Source organism: Haliaeetus leucocephalus, unplaced genomic scaffold (assembly GCF_000737465.1).
Source record: "Haliaeetus leucocephalus isolate CR32 unplaced genomic scaffold, Haliaeetus_leucocephalus-4.0 Scaffold819, whole genome shotgun sequence".
NCBI classification, from domain to species: domain Eukaryota; kingdom Metazoa; phylum Chordata; class Aves; order Accipitriformes; family Accipitridae; genus Haliaeetus; species Haliaeetus leucocephalus.
In genome coordinates this window covers 4,602,549-4,619,662 of record NW_010973255.1, presented here as the reverse complement: position 1 = coordinate 4,619,662, position 17,114 = coordinate 4,602,549, and the positions used below count along the sequence as shown (strand labels likewise).

Sequence of the window (17,114 nt, the reverse complement as noted above, 5' to 3'; positions counted from 1 at the left end):
AAGTTATTAACCAGTAATATGCAGATGCTGTGAATCCATTCCTTCTGTCATTTCCCCCTTAAGCCAGAGACTTGGTCATTGCTTGAAGATTGTTCCGAAATTGAGAAAGAATAGCAAAAATATTAATCCAAGGTGTATCATACTGTATGGTGTTAGCTTGTCAATGTCCAAGATCTCCCTGTCATTGCTTCAGCAGCAATGCAGACCTCCACCCTCAGTGCCAGTGACTAAGTCACTGTTCTCAAGATAGTAAGCTTCACATGCGAGCCCCTTGTGCATGTGTAGCAGCTATGCTAGCTGACCACCTAAAGCTTTCTGTTTGATGCTACATTAATTTTTCAATGATGATTGGATGCATATATATCTAACTGTGATGATATTTTATCAGTAATGTCAAACTTTCATCTGTCTTTTATAGAATAACAATAATTTGGATGCCTGTTGTGCAGTTCTCTCTCAGGAGAGCACAAAGTATCTCTACGGTGAAGGAGACCTAGGTTTTTCGGATGATTCTGGGATTCCTGGACTACGAAATCACATGACATCTCTTAATTTGGATTTGCAGTCACAGAACGTGTATCACCATGGAAGAGAAGGAAGTAGAATGAATGGAAGTAGGACTCTAGCTCACAGCGTTAGTGATGGACACCTTCAAACCAGTCAGTCCAACAATGAACTGTTTCAGCAGGAACCACAGACAGCACCTGCGCAGGTTCCACAAGGATTTAATGTCTTTGGGATGGCTAATACAGTTAGTACTTCTAATCCAGGGCAGCATCTTGGATTTCACCTAGGCGGCAAAGGAGTATCTAACTTGTCTCAACAAACACCCAGATTCAACCCCATTATGGTAACTTTAGCCCCAAATATTCAGCCTGGTCGCAATACCCCTACTTCTTTGCACATACATGGTGTACCTCCTCCTGTACTTAACAGTCCACAGGGAAATTCTATCTATATTAGGCCTTACATCACAGCTCCTAGTGGTACCACTCGACAGACACAGCAGCAGCCAGGCTGGGCATCTCAGTTTAATCCCATGCACCCTCAGCAAGTCTACCAGCCTTCGCAGCCAAGTCCCTGGACTACTCTTCCTACATCCAGTACTACGCCACATACCTCATCGCAACACTCAACGCAGCCAAATCATCAAGGCCACCAGACTTCTCATGTCTATATGCCTATCAGTTCTCCTACTACTCCACAAGCACCTATGATTCATTCATCTGGTAGCTCGCAATCCTCTTCTCATAGCCAATATAACATTCAGAATATTTCCACAGGACCTCGCAAAAACCAAATTGAAATCAAACTTGAACCACCACAAAGAAACAGTTCTTCTAAGTTGCGTTCAACTGGCCCTCGCACCTCCACTACTCCCTCTTCCCTCAACAGCCAGACATTAAGTAGAAGTCAACCCACTGTTTACATATCGGCCAGTCCTCCAAATACTGATGAAGTGATCACACGCGGTCAGCCCAAGGTCTACATTTCAGCAAATGCCACAACAGGAGATGATCAAGTTGTGCGGAACCAGCCCACGCTTTTCATATCGACAAATCCTGGAGTTTCTGCCACTTCTAGGAATATGTCTGGTCAAGTAAGCATGGGTCCTGCATTTATTCATCACCATCCACCCAAGAGTCGAGCAGTGGGCAACAGCACCACTGCAACCTCTCCTCGAGTGGTGGTTACGCAGCCTAACACAAAATATACTTTTAAAATTACAGTTTCTCCAAATAAGCCCCCTGCAGTTTCCCCAGGGGTAGTGTCCCCAACCTTTGAACCTACAAACCTTCTAAACCTTCCTGATCACTATGTTGAACCAGAGGGTATCCAGCATCTTACTGACCCTGTTTTAGCACATGTGGATAGGATCAGTGATGCACGGAAATTGAGTATGGGATCTGATGATGCTGCCTACACGCAAGGTAATATTCTTAATATAAATAGTAGAGATTTCAACCAGGTTGTCAATTCAGTATGTAGATTACAGAACAGGAAACAGTTGATAACCTTTGTGATGTTAATACAGTATCTTCAACTTTAGCATTCATGAGCATTTCCTAAATAAATAAAAAAGCTTTATAAGCAAATCATAGATTTCTTTTTATGGTGAAGACATGTAACTGAATACTTGGAGGTAATTCTTCTGTTTGTCTTAAGTAGACATGTTGCCTGTTCAATGAAGTGGACTTGTAGCATCTTCATTTTTCTGTTGTTCTGAAACATAGAGTTTGTTCAATTTGTCCTAATGATTTAAAGTTACAAGTCTACTGGCAGATCTTTGAATTAATTGAGGAACTGTTTCCATTGGATAATGTTCCCGTTTTTTTCTTTTTGAGAGTGTATGTAAGAAGCAAGAAAAGCAGACTTCAAAAGCAATTAGTGGGACGAAGTATTGGCCTCCATGTTTCCTAATGTGTGCCTGACAATAAAATGCTTAAAGTCTTGATACTTCCGTTATAAAATGTGAGAAGGAATGCCACACCAAAGAAAGCTATTTTAAAGGATCAGTGGTAATGGGAGGGTAAACCTTAAAATATGTGATATGGCAACCCAACCTATTAATCTTTTTCTTCTGTTTTCATGTTTTTGCATGCTTTTATTACCAACTTGATGGCTTATTAGCCCTCCTGTGGACTTTTTGTATAAAGTTGTTGAATGAGTCTTAGGATATTTAAGATAGGTTGTCAAAATAATTTCTCTTTGACCTCATTGGTCCTCTTTGGACTTACCAAACAATTCAGCATTAAAAAACTGGCTTGTTCTATGACCACTCTAAATGTTCTTCAGATTAATTTAGCCATTTTGTTCTGTGTAAGTACAATGGTCAGGACACTGAAAGCCTCTTCTTGCATCTGGAGTACTATAGTGATGAAGTCAATCAAAAACTGATGATAGCTTGCGCACTACTTCTGGATGTAATATCTTTGGTGAGAGAATAATCCATCTTAACTCAAGTGTCTAAAGGTTAGGTGTCAAAACAAAAAAAACCTAACCATCCTAGACTGTCTTTTACAATTAATGAAGAGTTAAAGAACTTCAGAAGGTGATTCATCTGTAGATAAGCAAAACAAATTGCCATCCAGAAGTGCTATTCCCTTTCCTTACTCTGAAGGGAGACTTGGATGGCTGTTTTAGGCCTAGAAGACTTCAGATATCCAGAAATTAAGCAGTTGAAATCTTGTCCTTAGGCTCTAAATACTCTTCTAGATCATGAAGTTGCTTCCCAAGCATTCTGCATTTTAGGTACTTGTTGGGGAAGGGTGTCCCTTTTTCCTGTTCTGTCTCTCTGATGGGACTGACTTTTACTAGGTCTAGCTCTTCATCTCTTGTACCCCTGGTAGTGATGGCTAGCGTAACCTGACTGCCTCCAGAATCTCCACAGGCTGCAGGTATCAGCATCCAGTTTATAAAGCTGAGGCAAGCTTGATATACCCATTTCTGCTATGCAGCCTAGAATTCAAAAGCATTGACTGGCTTATGTCCGCTGCGGAGCGCAGTTGTTCTTGAAGCCAACACAGATGCAGTTTTTAGATGAAATGTAGATGCATAAAGTGGGCTGGTGCAGCCTTAGGGACCTTAGGGAAGCACCAGCGTTCTGTGTCCTTCACTAGTTCATATAAAGCACACTCAAGCTTGTGAAGTTCTTCACATTCAGAAGTGTTTGGGATTTCTCGCATGTGTTGCTCCATTTCTGCTGCAACAAGTGCAGTATTTTTTAAACTTTTGTTCTTTAATCTTCGGAAAGTTGAGAAGTGTGTGATAGACTTACTTGTATGATCTTGATATCTAGAAGTCTGAACTATTGCTTTTAAACTTGAATCTTTTATTTGGGGGGGGGGGGTCTGTTACATACTAAAAGGGATTTGAGTTACTTGATGCTTTCTGCTGTGAGGCCGTGTTCTAAGCTGCTTATAATTTAGCCAGACTGTGCAAGAAACCTTCCATTCTAGGTGCTTTTCTTATTTTAATTGTAGCGAGAACAGATGAGTAGTTTCTCTGGCCACAATTAGAGAAAAATGTATTTTCATCAGCTTTTCCATTTCTGCCCAGAATGCTCCTTATCTTGGCAGGGAGAACTGAATCTGGCTTGGGGTAGAAGGAATGCGGAAGGTGGAGTTGCTTTGGTGTCAGTGTCAAAGTGTCAGGGATGACAGTGTCAAAGGAGATTTCGTTTTCTTTGTTCCAGTGAATTAAATTCATATGCGTGGTCCAACCCAGGAGAATAGAAGGTGTGTTGGACCTATCTGCAAGTGCTGCTGCCTGCCACCTAAGAAACTTTGCTTCCTTTAATTATGGTGCGTGTAGGCACTCCAGTCTCTTTCATGATTAGATTTCTGGTTTTCCTCCCAAGTAAGTTGCAGTGGGTAGTAGAAGGCTGCCACAGATCTCTGTCTTGTTTGCTGCCAGAACTGGAGGTTATATGATGTGAAAAGGAGTAGGATACTGCTCAGATAAAATCAGTGTAGTTGCCCTGGAATGCTAGGTTATGTCTCCCCCACTGACTTTGTGATGCTAAGAAACTCTGTCACCAGACTTTTCAGAAGTGGTTGCTAATTAATGTTTCTCGTTTTCTGGGATTCCAGTTTGTGATACTGCGGACTTGCTTGTGGAAATGTTGAGAGCACTCATTCACTACTGAAGTCACTAAGAATTAATGATGCTGTGAGAAAAACAATGCTAGGTGCATGCCCAAAAGGACAGCCAAAAGAGGATGCGTTTTTATGCTAATCTATTTAGTATCAGTTCTCTGTGTGTACAGGAGTATCAGTTCCCATTACTTAGCAGTGATTTCAATTTATAATATAATTAGTTTTATTAATATGAAGCAATTACCCGAGATTTCAATTTATTACTTTAGTATAAAGTGTATTATGGATGAAAAACAGTGAAATCCTGTTAGAAACTGAAAATTCTGTACTCAGGAATGTTTTTGTGATATACATTCACTATGCATGCAGTCGTATGTTGAATATGAGTATTATTTAGTGAGGCTAAATAATTATTTAATAGTTGTTCATTCTGTATATAGCTTTCCATCTGTATAATGGGCAGGCATCCTATCAAGAAAATACATAATTGTGTAAGAAAATCTTTAAGTTGATGTTTTCATACTAGGGAGCTTAAGTCCCTTAGTTTAATACTACTTGGCTTTTGACTGTGACTTCTTCATATTTTCTTGGGGAGGGGATGGTATGTGTAGAGTTAGTCATTGGTACCAGCTCTAGGTATATATGTGGATGTTTACTTAGTAATTCTTGCCACTATGTTTTTAATGTAAATATGTTAATTGATAAACAAGTTTAGTAACTTGACATTTTGCACAGTCCTTGCTTTGGTTTCTTGGAGACTTTTAAAATTTCAAAAAGAAAAAAGCTGCAGGAAACAAATTTCTTAAAATCCTAACCAGTCCTTGAAGATCTTTAAAAATAAAGACTTGAATGAGATACAGCTGTGCCCCATGCTCCAAGAGGCTTTAAGCCCATTACATCATGTGATTTAAGAAAAAAATACAGCCTTACATTTGGCTCTGTATATCAGGCCCCACTTGAGTGACGCTCTTTTTAAGAAATAAAATGGCAAGAATGTTGGAAAAGGAGAATAAAAAAAAAACAATGTGAACTCTTGAAATTGCATATTAAATGCATATTAAATGACTTAATTTTGTGCAACTTCAAATACAGATTTTGAAAATGTGCACAAACATGAAGCGTCTCCTGAGAATTTCATGAACCTACTGCCACAGAGTAATTGCATTGCCAGAATTCCCCTTTCCTCCATACTTGGCAAAATAAGAAATTTCAGAAATTCGTATGTCTGTAGAATAGGGTGAAATCATTGTGTTCCTAGATTAGCTTTTTTCTGAGAAACACTTATAATAACAGAAGATTCTCTAAAGCAGTACTTGTTTAAAACTGAGATTCACAGAGGCTTTGAGAAAACAATTATGCATACATTTTCAAATTTACAAGTATATTCAGTACCTGTTTGAGTAGGTCTCTGAGAAAGGAAAAGTGAACTTTTGTCCTTCAGATTTTAATGCTCCTTGTAACTATAATTATTACAGCCTTTTTATGGAAAATGTGCACTTTGAATGTCAAAGGAAACAGTGGCATCTGCCAAAGTGTTGAAGTATACTGTTCTTGCCAATCTGCTGAATGTGAATATGCAGAAGTTGAAAAAATTGAATGTGCATAATACCCTGTTTGCACATAATTAAAAAGTTGAACATGAAATCTGTTCTGGTTGTGGTACAATAATGACGAGTCAAGGGGGCAATCTTTGTACTTCTTTTGCTAGGCTGAGTACAGTAAATAGCTTCTTTTTAAGAATGTCTGAATAAACAAGTGCAAGCCTGAGGCTTTCTGGCTTGTACTCCAAGTTAGTCTATGTAGAGTAAACTTGGGTGTGCCTGTGCTGCCTGCAAAGGCGGAATCCCGTTCCTGCAAGAAGCACGGGATTATCAAAAAGACCGTTAAATGTCTCCTTGTAGACAGTGTAAACTAGACCTAGTAGCTGAACTGCATTAGATTCAGAGATGCACTGCAGTTTTTTCTTAACGTTTTCAGTTGCTCTGATCAACACTAGAGGGAGCTGAATACTTAAATTGCTGTTTTCCATTAATAAATACTGCAGTGGGATATGGGGACATTTTGTCTTCCAAACCCCATTTTTTTCCTGCAGCTGCCAAATTGGTATTTAAGCAAAATTACAAAATTTTATGTGAAAGCCACCACTTAAACCTATGTCTTGCCAGTCCCTTATCCAAGTTATTTTTAATAGTAGAAGTTTAGCATAGCAATATCAAGTGATTCTTCTTTAATTGTAATGGTAATTTTGTAATGAGTGTGTTTACAATTTCGAATCCCAACAGATTTTAAAATGGTAAAGTAGTCACAAAGCTGCTAGGACAATAAATTGGATCGTGTCTGGAAAGTGATGTGAAAATGAAGAGCATGTAATAGTGCTGTGGGCATCCATCAGTGCCTTCTGCTCCCTGTGCGGTTCATTAATGGCTGCTTAATTTCTAAACCACAGAAGTGGGAGAACACTGAAATGAGAAGTTGTGGGTTTTTTTCCCTTTATAACAGTAGCTTAAAAAAAAACAGGGAGGGGAGGAGGTGGCAGGGCAAAATCCTCCAGAGATAGAGTCTTGCTCATAGTCTTATGCTTGAGTCCATGCCATGCCATGTGTCCTGGAGATATTCTGGTAACCCTTTTTCTTGCTTGCCACATCCAGCGTACTGGCTGCTCACCAGCAGCCTGCATCCATAAGTTTGACAGGTCTGAGGAGTTCGGAGTCTGGTTGGTAGAGCACAGCTGTGTTGCTGCAGGTCAAGTACCAATAATCTGGGCTTCAAAGAGTTGCCTCAGCAGTAATACCAAGGCAATGAAAATTGAAGAGACTATCTAAAATTGGAAACAAAGTGTAGAAGGAAAAAGGGGTTGTACTCTTCCCGCAAGAGCAGAGGCAAAGTAGTCTTTTATTTCCTTTCTTTATAGTTGCAGCTACATTTGTAACTCCTGGAGTTTGTAAATGGGAAAAAGTTCCTTCAGCTGTTTCTAAAAGGCTTTTCAAGAGGGGAGGCTGTCTTTTGAGACTACTTACCTGATGATTCCAAGCTTTCAACAAAAATCTTTATCTTGGGATTTCAGTTACTATGGTTTTCTATTACATAGGAGCACAGCTGCAACTTTAACCATAGTGTGACTAGTGGCTACCCTAAATAAAGGTGCCTATTTATGCAAACATCTCTAAATCGAACAAAACCAAGCAGAAGCTCAAGCAGCTTTGTCTTTTCAGTATCTTTTGAACACAGGTGGCTCAGAAGCCTAGGCTGAATCTCAGTAAGGCCTTGCAGTTCTGTAACACTGTACAAAAATAGTTTAGCATGGTTCCTCCTTTTGAGAATGTCTGGAAGACAAAATGTGCTGGATGAATGAATGAACAGGCAGGAATTGCAGCAGAGGGCAGTTCCGCTTGCTGAAGATACGGAAAGTTGCATCTTGGGTTTTTGCTATTTTTAGCTCTGCTGCTACTTGGGAAAACCTAACCAACCAAATCTGAGTGCTTCTAATTTTTTGGTACCTGAAGAAATCGTGGTGAATTAAACATGATGTTCCAGCCGGAGTTTTGCTTAAACACTTTGTGAGGCAAATTCAATCTTTTTAAAACACACTGTTATTGCTACTTTTTTATTATTTCCACAGTGCTATGAAGGTATCCGTAGTCTGTGAAACTGGTCCTGGTTTATATGAATTAGTAATTTAATGGATGAATGAATGGCTGTGCAGAAGTTGAAATGATTGTTGGGTTTATTTCATGAAATACTTCTTCATTTTTATAGAAGGTGATTACTGCTTTGAGCAGTGTTATCTGCTCATGTGGTGATATTTGATAGTATACCTACCTTTAATGAAATTAACTCCTTAAATTGTATGAATTCGATTGCGTCTTCTGCTTTTTAAAGCTAACTTAATAGTTTCTAAATTGGGTCTCCTCATGCCATTTTCTTTACAGATAGTAAGCAGTGTTAGAAATTAGAAGCTGAGCTAATGGTTCTGCACCATAGTTAAGGAATAAAATGGTATACAATCCAGCCTCTGTGATAAATATAACTGATGTTTGCCAGCAGTATTGCTTGTAGTACTTCCTGTTTTAGTTTCATTTGGTGTCTCCTGCTATGACAAGAACACTGGATTATGTTCCAATCCAAATAGCAATAAAAATCAAAGTCTTGATGCTTATCTAGCATATATAGTACTTTGTATTGCAGCTGTCTCTCTGAAGTCCTCCTCATACTACCTGTTTTACAATGGTTGGGCTGAATACAATACAAGGAAATGTTTGTTGTTGGTTTCTGTTAGTCATTCTTGTAGATTGGTTGGGTTCTTGAAAAAGATGTTTACAGATTACAACTAAATTTTGCAGGGTCATCTGTTAGGTGGTATGACTTTCTCATTGTATTTGCTTGTTGTCTGTAATTGATTTGTGCTGTTTTCGAAAATACAACACTTTTTGTCTTACAGCAGAGGTTTTCTTGTGAGGAGAATGGAAAAGCCATCTGTAGCAATGTTCTTTGTCTGTATTTTCCCAAAAGAATACTAACTTTCATCTTTATCTGATGTCACCATGTGAAGAATAATAAAGTAGATAAAATGGGACTTTATGTATTGCAGCTTTACTGGTACATCAGAAGGCCAGGATGGAGCGACTTCAACGAGAACTTGAGATTCAAAAGAAAAAGTTGGATAAACTAAAATCAGAGGTCAATGAAATGGAGAATAATCTAACACGAAGGCGCCTGAAAAGATCGAATTCTGTTTCCCAAATTCCATCAGTAAGTTGAAATGTTTGTAGGCTATAAATGTAAACCACAAGTGTGGTCTGTCACAATAAATTAAAGGAACAGTTGCTCATATATTGACAATATGCTAGTGACAGACAGTATAGCTAGAATTAAACTGGTAAATAGCGTAGTTTAGAGTAAAGACTAAATATGTGTTATTTAACCACAACCTTTCCGTTCACTAATTGCTTTGTGAAGTGTTGCTTTTAAAGGCAGTCACAAAAGGCTTGACCTGGTAGTCTTCCCGGATGTTCTTAAAGGCATGATCACTTAACTTTTCAGACTACAGTTTAATACTCATACTGCTTTCCACACAAAGTGTTTTTTGGTCTTCATGCATATACCAATCTCAGAGAAATTGATTAATGCACCAGTTTTCAGTGCCAGAAGATCAGCCGTTGATCGTGGTGGACCATGGGCTGTGTCCTGATCACAGTCTGGAGTTGTTCAGTCAGCTCTGAAGTCTGATGAGAGACAAGAATTCAGTGGGTCTGAAAGCTTTATGTAAGATTATGCTTGGATTAAAAGAAAGGTCATTATAAGGAAGGTTCTTTTATCTTCACTTCTGAAATAAATCAATGCTGTCTACCTATGTGTGAATGATAACTGATAATAAAATGGGAAAATTTGGTCTAACAGGCAGATTTATTTTTTCAGCTGGAAGAAATGCAACAGTTAAGAAGTTGTAACAGACAGCTGCAGATAGACATAGATTGCCTAACCAAAGAGATTGATCTCTTTCAAGCAAGAGGTACAGTATGCCTTAGTACATCAGCAACTGTAAATGTTGATTTTTTTTTCCTTTCTTCTTTCACTGTCTGCATGTATCAAAAGTGTCTGTGTTTATAAATGATCAGTATAGACACTATTTGCAAAATCATCACATTAGTTTGAGTGAAACCATGGGAGTAATTGTCTTCTAAGCCTGTTGTTTTTGTTGGCTTTATGATTTTCCTAATCCCACGGTCATTCCTATCTCTTACTTGGCTCAGAAGAGAGAAACTTGTGATGCCATTTATATAATAAATGCTGGGGGCGGGGGGGGGGGGGGGACAGAATCTGGTTATTTGAGTATCGAAGAGGGAAGAGAAGTTTTCTAAATGATACAGCCATACATATGTGTCCATCTCTCTTTCTTGTATTCCCCTTCTTCTGTCTTGTATTCAGCCTCTCAAGTTAGCAAATACAAAGTACAGCTGTAACTTCCAGTGTGCTCTCCTCCTTCCACTTTCCTTGTCTGCAGGGACACAGCCTTTGGTCATGAGGGCGAAATTACAAGACAGCTGAGCCAATTCAAGAGCTGCCAACAAGAGGTCCCTCTCTCTTCCTGCTTCCCTCTCTTGCCACTTACTGTGCTTCGGCTCTATATTAGCTTTTTAGACCCTTTGCAGAGCTGATGCTGCTCACTAGCCAAGCAAAAAATGTTGCATTGCTGGAAAAGCTTGCTGCAGCTGATGTGAGGGAGAGGCACGGAAAGGGAGAACTGAGATGGTGAGAGGGAAGGGACTAATGCTTTCCACTTTCAGCAGCAGCGAGCTGTTAGATCGGTTCAGTCTTGAGCTGTGGAAGTTCTTCAGACAGTGTACCTGCAGATAAGGAGAAAGTAAACAGGTGTACTGAATGTAATGCTGCACTAAAAACTTGACCTTAAATAGAATATTCAAACTGCATGTGATTTTATATCTGTTTGTTACAGTAAGTTGGAGTTAGGAGTTCCTCAAAGTATTAAATCTAAGCATATATAATACACTGCATAGTAGATAGCACATCTCTTTCAGTATAGTTACAATTTAGAAAAAGTCTCGGGTAAATTTTACTAATAAAATGCTGTTAAATATTTGACAGAAAAAAAATGTTTAAGGAGTTTGGTCTGCTGGATTCTGTTACTGATTTTATATGGCATATTTGGGGCAGTAAGTTTCTTCACGTGTATTGTTGACATCTTTAATATCTCACTTGGGTCAGTATTGACACCTTGATATAAAAGGTGATAAGTGAATAATAGTACTGTTTCAGAATCACTGTCAATACCTGATAGGCTTTCCTATTCAAGTTTATTTTTAAAACTGCTACACTTTCTTTTTGTTTGTTTGTTTTGTTTTTAGGACCACATTTTAATCCCAGCGCTATTCATAATTTTTACGATAATATTGGATTTCTTGGTCCGGTGCCACCAAAACCCAAAGGTACTGTACTGGTAAAATTTGGCTTTGATACTAATACCTGGTTTGCATCTAATATCAAGTTCTATTCTATGAATCTAGTTTAAATGTTGATTATGAAATAGATTATTTCAAAAGCATCCAAACCTTGCATTTTATTTGTATTTGCAGTAAATGTGCTTCTGTTTGCTCTTGTTTCCTCTATTCATACATTCAGGAAAGAGAAGTATATTAAATGGGGTATATTTGAAGATGGCTAATATGTTGGGAGGTAGTTTAAGTAAGTGGAAGCATGCATCTTTTTTTAAAAATGAGTGTGAGATACATTGCTTAGGGATCAGTGAAACTTGCTTAGATGACTTCATCATTGTCCTTGGTGAGGAGTGGATTTATTTACATGTTACAATAACTCAGTTTGGTTACCCTGACTGGACTTCCTGGCTACTGTAGAATTTGTATTAACAATTTACATAAAAGCCTCTTCTGACTATTGTTAAATATAGTTTTAGATAGTTGAAGTGGAAAGGAATGCTGCCCAATAGGGCAGTCAATATTGCTGAATTTATTAGTCAGTCTTGAATATTCTGCTTGTCATTGTTTTGCACGTTGGTTTTTTTTCCCCCTAATGGGATGGCAAACAAAGCAGAATAATTACGTCTTGTGTGTTACATAAAGCAGAGAGTGAAATTACCTTGTTTGCAACAGCATCATACTGTGACCTATAGGCAGACCACCAAATGAAATAGATAATCCACTAAAGTTTCTGTGCAGTCTTTCTGTCCAGGAAGTTCTCCACATAATATATATGTGTGTGTGATTGGTCCTTGTGGTGTGCAGTAACTGTTGTTACAGAATCTTGTCTTAGGATTTCTGACCATTCTGTATTTCAGAATGGTCTGGATAAATTGGATTTTTTTTTTTTGTCCTCCAGACTGTAACTCCTCCAAACTGAAACTGTTCTTCATGCTTTATAAGGTTTTTTTATCCTTCATTATCCAATCTGTTAGTGAAAATACTGAGTAAAGTTAAATCCATATGCAGTCCTATTAGACACATTTTACATCTGAACCATGAAGAATTTATCAGCAGTTTTGTCAGTTACGTGGTTCCCTTTACAGTAAATAAAACCTAACCTATCAAAGAAGGAAAATTAAAATTAATTTTCTGTGACTAGCTGTTAACGTTTGCATTGACTCATCTTCTAGGAACTCACAAATTTAAGTGTTTAATTTGGTACAACCTATCCTGAAAATGCAAAGTTAACCCTGACTGGTTTATAAACCTCTGAAGTCCTTCTTATCCTTTCTTTCTTTTTAAAAAAGTATCACTACTGTATCTTAGTCCTTCATTAACTTTAACTTTCAGTTCATTTTATTTTAAGTTTCAGTTTAACTCTGATGTAGGTTATGACTTAAACCAGAATTACCACTGTTCAAAAAAGAATGATAAATAATTCTTTTTGTGTTGTGATCAGTAGCCTTGTACTTCCCGAAGCTGTCACTGTCATTTTTCAGCAGTTGCAATAGGCTAGTTGCTAATGAGATGTTCTCCAGTTGAAATAATTGGCTAAAAGATTTTGCTGCAGTTACCTAAACTGGGAACCCTTAACTTGAGAAGTCACTCTTCTCTCTTTTCAACTTTTTCATCTCTTTTCATCTTTTCTCTTTTAAAGTAGTTGAAGATTGTTGTCTAATGCATCATGCAAAAAGATGCACTTGTATGCTTGGGAGGATTACCCCATAGCATGACAGAGCTAGGCATTGATTTTTCTTTAGTGTATCTGACTGCTTATGTTGTTTGAGGAAGAACTGCTGATACTCATTCAAGGGTCAAGATGTTAAATATGTCCAAAGGTTACAGAGCACTTATTTCTTGTGATAATTAATTTTAGACTGCTCCATAGACCTCAGTCTTCTAAATCTTGTGCATGTTTCCTTTCCTGATTAATTTCTAAATTTTATCTCCTTTTCATGCAACAGCTTTGAACTGAGACCAAAAGGGAAGAAAGCAGAGTGAAGGGATGGGAAACTTGCTTTTTATAGTTTCACCTTGTGCCATTTGGCTGACTTACAATCAAGCTGTAGTCAAGGGGCTGGTAAAAAGCTGCCTCTGTCACTTGTAATAACTGTGCTGTTCTCAGAGGAACAAGATAGTTCTCAGTTACTGAAAAAAAATCATCTCAAAATTCTTTCCATGCTGTTCTTGGTTAGTAACTGCTTATCTTATCTCTTTCGTGTCACAGATCAGAGGTCCATTGTGAAAACACCAAAGACTGTTCCAGACACAGATGAAGATGAGGGAGCTCAGTGGAGTTGTACTGCCTGTACTTTTTTAAATCATCCAGCCTTAAATCGCTGTGAACAGTGTGAAATGCCCAGGCATTTCTGAGCCAACGGGCCCGTTACCTTTTGTAAAACCATAGCAAACATACAAGGAACTATCCAGTCATTGGGGGGGGCAAAAAAAGCATTTATGCGTAGGATTTTGTAAAATTGAAGGTGTGACGAGATGGTATTTTGCTAATATTAAATGTCAGCCCACAGAGCTAGTAATACCTCAGTGTTGTGTCACAGGCAGTTGAAATTGATCGGCTGAAAGGTAATCTGCTGAAAGACTCAGTTGCCAGCTGCCTAAACCATGTACAGTATTACCAGTATCCCAGTAATACACACCATGTTCAGTGCTTGGGTGTTGCCCATCCTCTTCTCTGCCCCGATGTCACTACTGAATTTTGACAGGGGAAAGGAATAGAGTGCTAGCGTTTTTGTTTTCAGAGCTTTCAGTGAAACACTACATGCACAGAGGAGATCTAAAAGGAACAAGGTTTAACTATTTAAACTGTTTGCTGCCACATAGTGCCTTCGATAAAGGGAAGAACTTCACAAATCAGTGGTACTCTTTGCCTTGTCTTCCCTGAAAACATCTCTGTGAAGCCAGAAATCAGTACAATCACATCTAAAGATGAAAAGGAAAAACTGCATGCGTTGTCTGTACAATACACACAGTGAAATACCCCAAAGCTTTTCCTACTGTACATAGCTCTAGAGCCTGCTTTAAGTGATTTCTTTTCTTCACCTTTATTATTTTCTTGTACTTCTGTATGTATAGTGTAATAGTCTTTTTGTTAACTTTCTTTTTTCCCTTTAAGTGATTAAGCACGATCATGTCCCTTTTTTTAAGCTTTTATCTGAGAGAAGCAATGCCTTAAAATAAGAGCATTAATAAGAAACTATGCACAAAATAGCTTTCCTCTGCTCATTCTGTACATTGCTCTTGTAAATGCTGATGATCTGTGAAGACCTGCAGATGCAGCGTGGTAAAAATGCAGGAAAAGTTGGAAGAGTTATGCATATAGTTCACTCTGTACACTGAGTTTTACGGTGGGTGACACAAGGTAGCATTTTGTCTGGCGTGAGGAAACTTTTTATACGAAGAAACTTTCAACCCACCAACAGATCAGCATCCAATTTAAGCTTGCTTCATCTGCTGGGTATCTTGCAGACTCCTGAAGAGAGATTCATTGGGGAAGTACATACAGTGCCAAAATCAACAGCAGCAGCATCGTACAGCTTTGTTCAAGGACTTTAAATGCTTTCCTGTTTTGGCAGCCAGTTTCTAAACCTGACTTTGTGGTGAAGTCTCATATTTATAGAAAACAAGGATAGCAATATTTAGGACAACTGAAATAAAGGCTGGAAAAGAGAAATCAAACAGACTTGAACACTGAAGCAACCTCAAGCATCTCTTTATTTTGATGATCTATTTTTTTAAGGAAAATATTCACATGATCGGGGATGTATGTAACCAAGATCAAGAAAATGGAATTCCAGTACAGTATGCATGAAAGACGGCACGCAAAGAATTATGTAGCAGCACTTAGCGTGAGGCTGGAGGGAGTGCTCACAATGTAGCAAGAGACAAAGTAGACTGTCACCCACTGTAAACATTTGCCAGTGGACACTTTTATTAGGAGTTTTACAAGTGATCTATGTGAATGCACAGAGGCCTTTGTTTTGAAGGCTTTGCATTTTTTTATGTGGAAAGAAAATGCCAATCCCAGGTAATTAGGCAGTAGACCCAAAGCACTTGCATTCAATGCATTTTGTTTATAAAATGAGGCCTTGTTTTTCAGCTTCATCTGCAGTTCTATGTGAAGATTGACAAATCAGTTTTTACCTGTTTATTAATAAAACCTAATTTGGATATCTTGAGTTGATGGTTTTGTGATTTAGCTGGGTAAACTGCCTTTGTAACAGATAAGTTATTTATAAAAATTAAAAAAAAATTATATTCTAATGTTTGGTTTTGTGATTTGTTTGCTTTTTTCCATGCTGTGGAGCAACAGAATACTCACGGAACAATAAGCATTAACGGTATTAAAAGTAGGCTGATTTCTTACGACCAGAGATTTTATTTAAGCCTTGGTTTTGTTGAATCTTGTATCTTTCCTCCCATGCATTATTCTGTTTAATTCTAATTCAGTGAGTGCAAGGAATGTATTCCATAAAGTTGCACTGACAAGATTGTGTCCTGACCAAAGAACCATTCACTTATTCATAAAGGAGTAAGCTAGACACAGGCCCTTTTTACTTCATGCTTTAAGGGTTTATGATTTTAGAAATACTGTTCGAAATGGGCAACCAGTTTGTCTAAGCTAATAGATTATATACTTTGTGTACTGTTAATAGAAGCACAGTTTAGGAATTAATATGGTTAAACTGTATTTTGGTGCTATGTATATTATAGTGCTATGAGATGTGGAGTGTTCCTGGACATGCCTTTCCCACTTGGACCCTGTCTAGACAGACATTTGCTATGTGGAGTTGGGCTTTTCCTGAGTCACAGTGATGCCATGTAAAAGCCCTTCAGGAGCCATCTATAAACAGATTTAACTACAGATCCAGCAAAAAGCTTTCCTTAACACAGATTGATCAACTGGAGTGCCTTAATCTGCTGTATGAAAAATAGTGTTTGGAGTGAGGAGGGCAGCTGCATTGAAAAAGCAAACAACAAAACTCCAGTCAGCTATGGGGTGGAAAAAGCATGTTCAGAGAAATAGGTAAAATGGAATTCTGCTCATCCTATCAAAGCATAATTAATCTTTTCCCTGCATTTTTTGAGTGTTTATTTTCTGAAGGAAAAAAGAAAAAGAATATTTACATCCTAGCTCCAGCTAGTTATGCAGAGCCATCAACACATTAGTATGAGAGTGTATCAGGCTGTATTTTCAATAACCGATCCTGGAATAGTGGGACAAGAGAAATGACATCTCCAGTGTCGTCCGTTCCACAGACTTTTGCCTTCACTGTCAGGGGTTTTATGTTCTTCCTGTATTTTGGGTCATGTATATCGTTACTTGTTTCTTCAAGTGGATACCAGTATATTGGCATATCACTGCTGTGTGTTTTTAAAGGGTAGGTTTTTAAGGGTTTAAATTTTGAAGGATGAAATAGAACTATATTTCACTGCTTTTTTTTCTTTTCTGTTTCCTCATAGAAGATAAACATAAAAAAAATGAAACATTTGCTATAAGGTTAAACTTTATATTGTGAACATCAGTAGTTTATCTTGGATGCTGATTTATGACTTTATGTTT

At 38.0% G+C, this 17,114-nt stretch overlaps 1 protein-coding gene across 1 annotated transcript in view; it reads left to right on the top strand.

Moving 5' to 3' along the window:
• The window catches only part of TAB2 (TGF-beta activated kinase 1/MAP3K7 binding protein 2), a 51,551-nt gene extending 35,737 nt beyond the window's left edge, over positions 1 to 15,814 (top strand). The window contains exons 3-7 of the mRNA XM_010581924.1: positions 419 to 1,931; positions 9,187 to 9,347; positions 10,014 to 10,107; positions 11,462 to 11,542; positions 13,761 to 15,814. Coding sequence (XP_010580226.1) covers positions 419 to 1,931; positions 9,187 to 9,347; positions 10,014 to 10,107; positions 11,462 to 11,542; positions 13,761 to 13,906 — 1,995 coding nt within the window. The 3' untranslated portion in view covers positions 13,907 to 15,814. The remainder of the gene's footprint in view (positions 1 to 418; positions 1,932 to 9,186; positions 9,348 to 10,013; positions 10,108 to 11,461; positions 11,543 to 13,760) is intronic.
• Positions 15,815 to 17,114: the final 1,300 nt, after the last annotated feature.